The sequence below is a fragment of the Hypanus sabinus genome, chromosome 7 (assembly GCF_030144855.1).
Source record: "Hypanus sabinus isolate sHypSab1 chromosome 7, sHypSab1.hap1, whole genome shotgun sequence".
NCBI classification, from domain to species: Eukaryota; Metazoa; Chordata; class Chondrichthyes; order Myliobatiformes; family Dasyatidae; genus Hypanus; species Hypanus sabinus.
In genome coordinates, this window is record NC_082712.1 from 34,121,375 (window position 1) to 34,132,508 (window position 11,134).

Genomic DNA, 11,134 nt, shown 5'->3' on the forward strand with positions numbered 1-11,134 from the left:
TTAATGTCAGATTTATTCTGACATGTGCTAAGGTTTGGTGTTCTGAATACTTCATTTAAAAGAACGTCATTGACTTTTATTTCCCGATGCTATATAATTTGTGTAATGCTGAATATTTTAAACATCTTTGCTTGGCAAGCTTCTTAAAACAATGTGTATGCATATTTTTTCATTGTTTTAAAAGTGCTGTAGAATGTTTTTGATATAATTTGGTGCAGGCTTTGAGAATTCCTTAGAATTTAGTAGTGTAAGTAGAGTGAGAATTGTCCTACAGAAAATAAGCCAAGATATTTCAGAATTATGTTGAAATTTGACACTATCAGTTAAATTCATTTTCAGCATCTTTTGGTTTGCACATACCTGTGTACAGAATCCTAAAGCAAAAACGGATTCTGCAAAGCTAATTTGGAGAGATATGCTCATTCTTATTGCAGTTAGATAATTTCTCCATATTGTGGAATATTGTTATATTTCCTTGGGATGGAATAGTGTATTTGACCCCTGCATTGTAGTCATGTTTCAATCAACTCCCTTAAGTAATACTTGTTTTTTTTTGCTTATTGCAAGTGTGTTAGCATAGAATGTTATTCTGGTGAAGCTAACGGGCATACATTTTTAACTCTAACCAACTGCAATGGTCTAAAGTTAATACATTGTTATATTTAACTACAGAGTATATAATTAAACATTTGAGAATAGCAAGTTAAACTGTATTCTCTTTGCTATTTGAAACTTGAAATCTGTGTTACTATAAACTTGTATTGGGTATGGAAAAAGAAACATTTTAGCACTTTGAAATTATCCTTAAATTTCATTATTTTCAATTCACACAGCTTTGCCTCCAAAACCACCAAAAGCTACACCTGTAACTAATAACGGGATAAGTAGTAACATGTCTCTACAAGAAGCTGAATGGTACTGGGGAGACATTTCAAGGTGAGTTTGTAACCTTAAAAGTTCTTTGTATACAAAAATATATAAGTATTTTACATCAGCTCTGATATGAAGCTAAAACTGTTAGCCTAACATAAGTACACGTGCAAAACAGGAAAAATTAATAAACATAAACACCAAACTAGAAGCTGTCATTATTTGAATAGCTAAAGTTGAGTCATTGTATATGTGTCAACAAGGAACATTTGAGGATATTAATTAAGTTGGTGAAGAAATGGTGAAAAATCAGAGCTTTGATAAAAGGATATTTCCCCTGCCAGTCAGTAGGTTAAAACAAAACTCTGCAGACCTGGAAAACATTTGGCTGTGGTGGTTTGCAATTAGAGGTGCATGCACTCTTTTTGGAATAAATTGGTTCTGCTTAAATAAAGTTAACTAATTCCTGAAATGGTATCTCTGTACTTCATAGCAATATGTATTTTATTTTTACTGCTTTATTCCTAACCTGCATCCTGCTAAATGTAGAATGTATAATTAAACAATTCTTTATTTTAGGGAGGAGGTCAATGAAAAACTACGTGATACTGCTGATGGTACCTTCTTAGTCCGTGATGCATCTACAAAAATGCATGGTGACTACACTCTTACCTTGAGGTAAATTTTCTGAATATTTGTTATAAACTTCAAGTAACGCAATAGTGTTTTGCCAAAACTTAAACTGGAAAATGTAATTGTTTTACAGAAAAGGGGGCAACAATAAGTTGATCAAAATCTTTCATCGAGATGGAAAATATGGCTTCTCAGACCCATTGACTTTTAACTCAGTAGTGGAGCTTATAAATCACTATCGTCATGAATCGTTGGCACAATACAACCCAAAGCTAGATGTTAAACTATTATATCCTGTGTCCAAGTTCCAGCAGGTATGATTTTTGTGTGCTTTTGTTCTAAATGATGTGTCATCAATTGAAGACAGACATGTTTTGTTGGGTTTTTGTAGAATTGAAAATTTTGCCTTCAAAATACAAAATAGATCCTTTAAGTTTGTATTTAACGTAAATTTAAAGTTAATGATATTGGGCCAGATTTGGCTGACAAGTATCACTGCTTTATGATCACCATCCATGGTTACCGCATACCCATTGTACTATGCACAGATGTGGAAGATATAGCCTTCTGGCCCATGGTATCCTGGCTCCAACAATGTACACTAGCAGCACCATCTCCAAGGGAGACTGATGGGTCTTGTACATGAAACACTCCATTAAAAAGCTTTGACGCTGACAAAGCTGCACCATCAGCTTTGCTACCTCTGCCATTTGTGGTTAAATACCCCTGATTATACCTGATGTTCTGAAACTTCATTTATAATAGTTTTTAAATTACCCATATTTAAAATTGTGTCGTGTTTTTTCTTAAAGATATAAAGAAGGCTTGGCTTAAAACACAATTTAACATATTAATCTCGACTGAAGTAATTAGGAAAAAGGGAGCTTGCCTTGCCCTTCCAATCCCCATTAAAATCTACTGAGTTTGCAAATCCTGTGCCAGGTCTGACCTGGATTATCTCAGCAGGATTGAGTTTGACATTTGATTCCCAATGGCAGTGGAAAGTGAAAAATATACCATTCTGTCTGTATCTGTCACTGAGCTTTAGAACTTGTTTGGAAGTCTTGGTTTTCCATGTGGCTAAAAACCAATTCTCCTTTGTTTGAAACTGCATCTACTAACCAGCAAGGTCTGATTTATAAATGAGCATTTTGCATAATGCCATGGGTTAACCAGTGTTATTTATTTAATGTCACATTTTTGTTTCCTTCAGGATCAAGTGGTAAAAGAGGATAATATTGAAGCAGTGGGCAAGAAACTGCACGAGTATCATACTCAGTACCAGGAGAAAAGCAGGGAATATGACCGACTTTATGAAGAATGTACAAGAACATCTCAAGTGAGTCTTGCAAGTTTTTTAAAAAAAGAATGTTTTTCTGTATGAGAATTTCTGCAAAGCATTTCATCAGTGAAAGTATGTTTATGGGAGTGACTAAGTTGAATCACTGATCCTTCTCATTTAAGAAAACATTTTTTTAACTAGCAAGATTTGGTTACCAAACATCTGTGAATGTTTTGTGTGTTCTCATTTAGGAAATTCAAATGAAAAGGACAGCTATTGAAGCATTTAATGAAACAATCAAGATATTTGAAGAGCAGTGTCAAACACAGGAAAGGTACAGCAAGGAGTACATTGAAAAATTCAGGCGAGAAGGAAATGAAAAGGAAATCCAGAGGTACGTATTTGCTCAACTTAACTATTGAACAAAAACGTTTGTATTTTCTTTTAATTTCCAGGCAATTGTAAACCATGTATAAAATCTTACCATTTTATTTGCAATGTAGTTTGCAGGTATTTACATTAAGCTTTGAAGTAACCTTTCTGTTAGTTTTATCCTCTCAAGTTCATCTTTTCCGTATTCATTGCAGAGCCTCGTAGTATTTTATGAAGTTCAGAAATGCGCGCACCCACTACAATTATTGTTTAGCCACATTCTATACAAATTGCCCATGGCTTTGTATCTATTAGATTCTTGGTATTTGCACTCCTTGGCTATTTTTAATATTATGCATCGTTTTCCTATATCTCTTTACTCAGTACCTCCATTTCATTTCATACTTTCCAAGAAATAATTTGGAGTCTTTATTCCTACGAAAAGAAGCTGCCTTGTGTGCCAAAATAAAAGCAAACTCCTCAGCAGGTCAGATACTGCATCTGATAACAACAGTTAATATTTCAGTTTTCTTCACCTGGGATAAACAGAAGGACTAACTTGCTGAGATGGAAGGGAAGGATAGGATAAGGTGGGGCAAACATCTATGGGGTTCAATGGGATGTTTGAAATAAATTAGAGATCCTCTGGTTAGTAGTTTAGTGGGGGCATTTAGACAGTAATAATGTTATGAAAAGGGCTTCCATTGACTGTGAATAAGTCATTCCCTGTGGTCCTGACATCTACATTGTTACCATTGCTGACAGAAGTTACTTTTAAACTTAGTGTAAATATTTGCAACAGGTAAAAGAACAACTTGAACTAATATACAAATGGATTAGTTACAAACCTGAAGTTGTCAAAATTGGTATAGAGCCCATGAATCATCCTCAGATGCAGTATGAAGTGTTGGTCCACAAACTTGTATTATAACAGTGCAAGAGGACATGTGCAGGTCATTGTGGCGTGGCAAATAGGCAAAACTAAACTCATTGTCATCTCTGCGGACTAAACCCAACTCTTCCACAAAACACTCATCCCGTACGTTTGGTTTGTGACTCCATTATACAGCCCTTATCTACATTTTCTGATGAATCTTAGAACTTGGTTATATAAATAGAGCTATTTTAAGAATATGTGTAATCTATTCTTTTTCATTTGGCTTTCTAGATGTTTTACCATCTTTCACAATGCCTCTAATGTCTGGTCTGCTTTAAGACAAAGCATGTATACAAATAGTCTGTGGGGGGAACTAATCCAGGAATTTGCCTTTTTTATGGACACTAGACAGTATGAATTACATTCCTTTCATCCATCTATGATTCATTTTCCCCATTTAGTTGATGTATTTGGATATTATATTTAATTTGATATCTGAATATCTAGTTATGCAATCATTTTAAACCTGGGATTTCTTCCCTTCTTAAGCCCCATCTGCGGCATACGCCACTGACAACCGCACGCCAGAGTCCTCTGTCCTGCACCAGTCCTTCACATTGTCTCTGGGTGTAGACCATCTCCTTGGAGTGTCCCTCCTTCCCAGGGATGAGGTCTTTAGAGCTTCTGTTGGCACTTCTCTAACACTGGGTTTTTAAAGGGATGAGGTTACTCCTCATTTTGCAGCTGTGTTTGGAACCATCCCTGGTGAAGTTTTCCCTCTAGTTTATTAAGCTTTGTATCCCTCTTCAGTGTTCATTCTTTAACTTTGAAGGCTTAGACAAAATATCTCTTTTCTTGAATCTGGTTTATTTTGAATATTGGTTTTCTAGCTTCTGGCTTTTACTTTTGCCTATTTTATAGTAAAATGTTTTTATTTAATAGTATTATTTCATTTTTCTGTTTTCTTTACTGTCAGTTGAAGTTTTCTTTTTGAGCATCTTCTATATGATTTTATATTTTCCTAGCTACATCAGAATTTTAGTGGCATGTATTTCAGAAGAGTTTTGAACAGTTTCACAACAAAGGAAAATGGTGTTTTGATTACATAAGTGAAATAACACTTAAAGTGAAACTTCGCAGTCTTGTGTTAAGTGTTGTGTTCAAAGTCAATGTTCATAATGTATTTTATTTTTCTTCAGGATAATGGTAAATTATGAAAAACTGAAGTCTCGCATCAGTGAAATTGTTGACAGCAAACGAAGATTGGAGGAAGATTTGAAGAAGCAAGCAGCTGATTACAGGGAAATTGACAAAAGGATGAATAGCATCAAACCTGACCTAATTCAGCTAAGGAAAACGAGAGACCAATACCTAACGTAAGCAAAATGCCTGAAAGTCACTTAGACCTCATGGTGCTGGAAATACTCAAGCGGTAAGGCAGAATATCTCCATGATACTGCCTGACTTATTGGGTATTACCAGCATTTTGTGTTTCAATTTCTGAATTCTACCATCCACTGTATTTTGGGCTTTGAAACTTTTCTTTCATTATTAGAAAGCAAATATGTAGTAGCTATGATTGAATGTAACTTGGGTGTAATATGCTTCTGATAGTCATAGAGTAGAACAGCAGAGAAATAGCCTTTAGGCCCATCTAATCCATGCCGAGCCATTTTAAATTGCCTACTCCCATTGACCTGCACTGGGACCATAACTCTCCAGACTCCTATCGATCTTAGATCAAAATATTAAGCTTATCATCTAGAATATCCATTGTAGTTCGTTTCACTGGGAAGACTAGAGAAGTTAAAGTCTTTGAGATAGCTCCAATACAAAGTTTAGATTGTGACATCAAATACATCAACAGTCATAACTAGATTGTTCTTTTACCCATTGTACTAATGAGATTATAAGTATTGCACCTCCTTGCTCACTAATGTTCATTTCCCTCAATTTTACTTTTTTAATCTTGAAGGTGGTTGACACAAAAGGGAGTTCGACAGAAGAAGATCAATGAGTGGCTTGGCATTAAGAATGAGAATGCTGAAGAGTAAGTAACTTCCATTTTTAACTACTATTAAAAGGTTATGCACTGTTTCTATGAGTATCGATGCTTGAACAAGGAATGTTTTATTTGTTTTAGTCAATACTCTATGGTGGAGGATGATGAAGATCTACCTCATCACGATGAGCGAACATGGAATGTAGGCAGTATTAACAGGACTCGGGCAGAGAGCTTACTGAGAGGAAAACGGGATGGAACATTCTTGGTCCGAGAAAGTAGCAAACCAGGCTGTTACGCATGTTCAGTCGTGTATGTAATTTTATCCTTTTGCGGCAAATACTATGTGTGTTTAAAAACTTGCCTTTATGAAGTAATTTATTGTTATACTCAGGATACTACAGAAATTTCTCCAACCGGGGTGTTATCTTTCAAACTACAGCTTGCCTCCAATTAACAAAAGATTGTAATTTAACAGAAGTCCATAAAGGTGAAAATCACTATGGTAGCAATACTTCAGAACATTGTAATAAATGCCATCAAAAGGCTTGAAGTGTGTTACTAAAAGTGGAGAACGAGGAAGCTAGTTCTGCTGTTCATAGGAATGGACTTCTAAATTTAATGTCATGCGAGTTCCTCCTTATGTTAAGTATTTGTAACCAGGCACAGCCAGTACTGTTGCCTTGTATGTGAATACAGCAACCACGTTACAGGATTACATACGAGATTTTGATATTGATTTAAGGAATATCCTGGGCCACAACATAAACTCCCCTTTCTTCAGAAACTGGCATTGACTCTATCCTGCACTAAACAGTTAGATGTAGCCTTGGTTTAACATTACATCAGAGATGCTTTATCTTCAGCAATGAAGCATTACCCCAGTACTATCCTGAAGTGGGAGCTCGAGTTATGATATCCAGCATACGATTTAGCCCTGTAATGTTAGAACATTTTGGGCATGAGTGTCAGAGGCAGTTTTCAGCCAATGATTTGGGCCAATCCCTTAACAATTTGTTTTGGTGTTTTTATTCCTTTTTATATTTTTCTGACCATCTCTGTTCAGCACCTCCATTAAAGTGCTTGGTGTGAACTCATCCACTACAGATAAATGTGGAGTGTAAAAGTACAATTCAACATGCTATTAGAATATTCCTGTTGCATCCTGTAGTATGATTTAATGACAGGCAACGTTACCCAAGCTTAAAATATTGGTTGATATTTCTCCACCTGAAAGAAAAAAGTATTTTTAAAGCTATTGGTTGATGCACTATTATTTCCAATGCATTTTAATTTACAATGTTTCTTTCTCTCTTGTAGGGTGGATGGTGATGTGAAACACTGTGTCATAAATAAAACTCCCACAGGATATGGATTTGCAGAGCCATACAACTTGTACAGCTCACTTAGAGAACTGGTGCTACATTATCAGCATACATCACTTGTACAGCACAATGACTCCCTTAATGTCACACTAGCCTATCCAGTATATGGCAATCAGAGAAGATGAAAGCTAAAGGCTTGGCTTTTGACTGCTAGATGGTCATTGAAATGGCTCCTACCACTTTGCTCTGATTCGGTTTGATTCCGGTTCGGGAAATGATGTGCAAAGTTGACTTGAGCTTTCCAGAGACGAGCGAGAAGTGACCGTGTTAGACCTCTGAATATAAATTCCTAAAGTGCTTTTTTTTTTAAAGAAAGCACTTATTAATTGAGGACTGCAGAACTATCTCCTTTTTGGGGATGTTGGGGCCTGTTTCTATTGGTGCTTGTTTACATTCTTCATAAGGATTTACCGGTTGGAATGTTGGATACTGCAAATCCATGGAAATATATTTAAAAATCTGAAGCAGGAACATCAGTGTTTTTAAAAATCCAGTGACCTGTTTCTCCTTGATCCAGATCAAGATAAAAATGTCAAAATGGAATAATTCAGCAACGAAAGTGAACTTCACATGTAGCAAGCTGGCACTTTGAACATTTGTACCAGGTTTATGATGAAAAAGGGAATGTTTTGTTCGGAAGGGTTCTGTGCGTGTGAATGGGACACTCTCAAACAGTGCCAGGTTTCTAGAGTTGAGGCAATGTAAGCCTGTTTTATTAACTGTTTAAAATCTGAAGGAAAGGACTTCTACAAAAATGGCACACAGTACAGTATATAAAACCATTGTATATATGTATATGGAATATCCCGTTCTGGGGTAGTTGGATCAAGTAAAATGAAAAGCTATCATCCTAATCACAGCAGATTTTACATCGTTTCTCCTATTTTAAAGCTATTTTTTTTAGATATTGCTATGCAAGCCTGCATATTGCATATCATATTCTCAAGAGTACCCCACAATATAAGCTTTGTTTTGTTGCCTAAAAGTGTTGTCTGTTTTTGCAGTGTTCTGTTGGTGTTTCCAGAACACACAAGTTGTCTGCGAACGCAGCTTTGAGAAAGTGGGGGGGTGGGAACTGAATGTGTTCGAAATCACTGGTTAATTCTATCTGAATAGCAATTTGGCTATTTCAAAAGCAAATTTAGAAAATGAGACTTCAATCTATTTCCAAAATGTATTATGTAGCTGGTTTAACCACGTTGTTTTCTCCTAACAAGCAACCATATTTCATGTCTCTCGAAAACACTAAAGAAATTTTCCTTTTCGAAAGGAAAACAAAATCCCAAGTCTAATGCTAACAATAGCTTCTTGCTCCAGTTTTAAAAACTGGAAGTCTTTGAGTCACTCAGTTCTCCATGCCTTCTACAGTTTTCAGGCTTTTAAACTTGCTATACTCAAATTGTTCTTTCTGATTTGCTTCATCTTTATTTTCATTTCGGCCATGGTCCTGCACTTATGGCCCAGGGCCCTTAACTTATTACCTCAGTTGTATTTAAAACAAAATTAGCCATTTAATGTGCATAATTGCAACCGTGTACCTAAACTTTTAGTGGTCGTGTTAGTGGAAAACAACATGCTTGATATCAAAATCCTTACTCTTACGCAGTGCATTGCTGTAATTCAGTTTATTGTTTCACACAACGCAAAAGCAGAAGTGTTTTGGAACTTCAGTAGCAAAATGGTGCACATTTTAAGATCCTTGCAAAGAATGCAGTATCCTTGTGTGCTAACTTTCTGCTACATCGTGTAGCATAAAATAGTAATGTGCCAACCTTCTGAACTTGACCATCAGTACCATTGTGGATTTTATTCGCATATGAGGTGTTTCATGTTTCAATCCCAAATTGTAAAGCTCATTTGAAGCACAGTTTGGATCATCCAGCTTACAGGGTCATTGTAACCTTACAATTGGATAATTCAGAACTTCATAAACTTTTTGTGGTGGAAATTAAGAGAAGTCCCAGTGCTGAGGGAGGGGTGGCAGGAAAATTGAAACGTTTCTTAGAGCCAAAGTTTGTCTAAGCTAAAAGAGTGTTCTATTGTATAATTTATAAACTTAAATTAATTCTGCACATAGCCAAGCATCCATGACTATGCAACTTGAGTTGTCACGGAACACAGCTTAAACTTGCTGAAGGACAATCGTGTAAAAATAAATGTTAATTTAATTCTACAGATAAGCCATTTTTGGTCTTCTAATTTTTTAAACAAAAGATATCTTGGTAAATTAAAACTAGTGAGGGCTTGCTTACCCTTTATGCACATTTTGTAATCCAATTTGCAGTCATTTTGTTCAATGTCAGCATGAGGAGAAATGGCATTGTTTACTTTTAATGTGTAATGAAGATGTTAATTCTAAGATATTAGACTATAATGTACTAGGCTTTAGTATTATTCATATTATATTTCTGTGTGCACCACTCTGCAATTTGAATATTTTCAACATCAGAATGCTTATGCATTTGGTAGTGTGAAACAATACAGAAAAAGTCTGCACAAAATAATTGTGGTTCCGTGAGCATGCTTTAAGCTCTTCCAAAGGTACCATGCGTGATGAGCTTTACCAATTGAATTCAACTGTTAAATGTTTGGGTGTTGAAATGGGTATGCGCACAGAATTTTCTTTCTGTATTGAAATTCAGTTGTTTGTGTCTCTACAGTGTATGTTCTCCGTATTTTGCTGTAGCTGTATTTTTTGAAGAAGCTTTGCGACTTTAAATGTGTGTAAATGCTTCTTTGTTTTTAATGGTACTACTGCTGATGAGCTCTTTTTAAAAGATTTGCATTGTGTGCCATTTTGTTCAGTGTTGCATTTCTGTGAAACTTCCTTCATTGTGGAATTTCGTGTTTTCACATGGTGATGCATATCTTAACAAAACTGATCTGAAAGGATATTAATCTTGTAATTATTCATGAGCCATTTTATTTCTTGAAGTAATAAATGTAGTTGCATAATTTGTCCTTGACGTTGGGAGTTTAAAAAAATTTCCATCATCCTGCCCGGAATTTATTCCACCTTCCATTGAGTGATTGCTTTGAACGTAGAGTACATTCAAAGTGGGGAAAGGGTGTACCGTTGATCTTGAGGCATTAATTCCATATTGCATATTTTAAATTCATTATGATCAACAATTTTTCAAAAGATTTTGGAAACAACTTCAGTTCTGCTATGCCTTTTGGTGGGTTCATCACCATGAGACTGCAGTTATGACCCAATGTGCTGCTATACCTTTCAGTTCTTTAAAAAAAACTTAAATTCCTTAAGTACAAATAATGTTTGTATATTAGTTAAGATTGCTTTGTTTAAAAAGCCTATGCCCTTTATTAAAGAGTTACAGAAGCTAGCAGGATAGGTTGTATGGTCTGAAAAGACAATACAATTACTGTAAAATACATCCTCAAAGCTATGCTTGTTCTAGGTTTAATAGTTTTTCATTTTAATTTGGTATAATTCATGTATTATGGCTATCATAAGGAATAAAGATTTTTTGTTTGAAATAGTCTGTGTGGAACTGAGGAAGTAGATATACATAGTGTAGAATTCCATGGCCTAATGTGACTGGTTTCATGTAATTACAAAGTGCAATTCTTAAAGATTTGTGTTACGTTGTTTTAAATAGCCATGAAGACTGAAGGTGTGTAGTTGCTATGGATATTGACATAGAGGGATGTTACAAATGTGAAAATCCTTAGTAACTGCATACCTATGAATT

At 35.4% G+C, this 11,134-nt stretch overlaps 1 protein-coding gene across 2 annotated transcripts in view; it reads left to right on the forward strand.

The window, feature by feature from the left end:
* Positions 1-10,387, forward strand: part of pik3r1 (phosphoinositide-3-kinase, regulatory subunit 1 (alpha)) — a 72,052-nt gene extending 61,665 nt beyond the window's left edge. For both annotated transcript variants that reach the window (XM_059974445.1, XM_059974446.1), the window contains 9 exons: positions 834-936; positions 1,450-1,548; positions 1,637-1,817; positions 2,717-2,842; positions 3,037-3,179; positions 5,234-5,410; positions 6,010-6,084; positions 6,178-6,348; positions 7,357-10,387. In XM_059974445.1, coding sequence (XP_059830428.1) covers positions 834-936; positions 1,450-1,548; positions 1,637-1,817; positions 2,717-2,842; positions 3,037-3,179; positions 5,234-5,410; positions 6,010-6,084; positions 6,178-6,348; positions 7,357-7,546 — 1,265 coding nt within the window. In that variant the 3' untranslated portion in view covers positions 7,547-10,387. The remainder of the gene's footprint in view (positions 1-833; positions 937-1,449; positions 1,549-1,636; positions 1,818-2,716; positions 2,843-3,036; positions 3,180-5,233; positions 5,411-6,009; positions 6,085-6,177; positions 6,349-7,356) is intronic.
* The last annotated feature ends 747 nt before the right edge of the window (positions 10,388-11,134 follow it).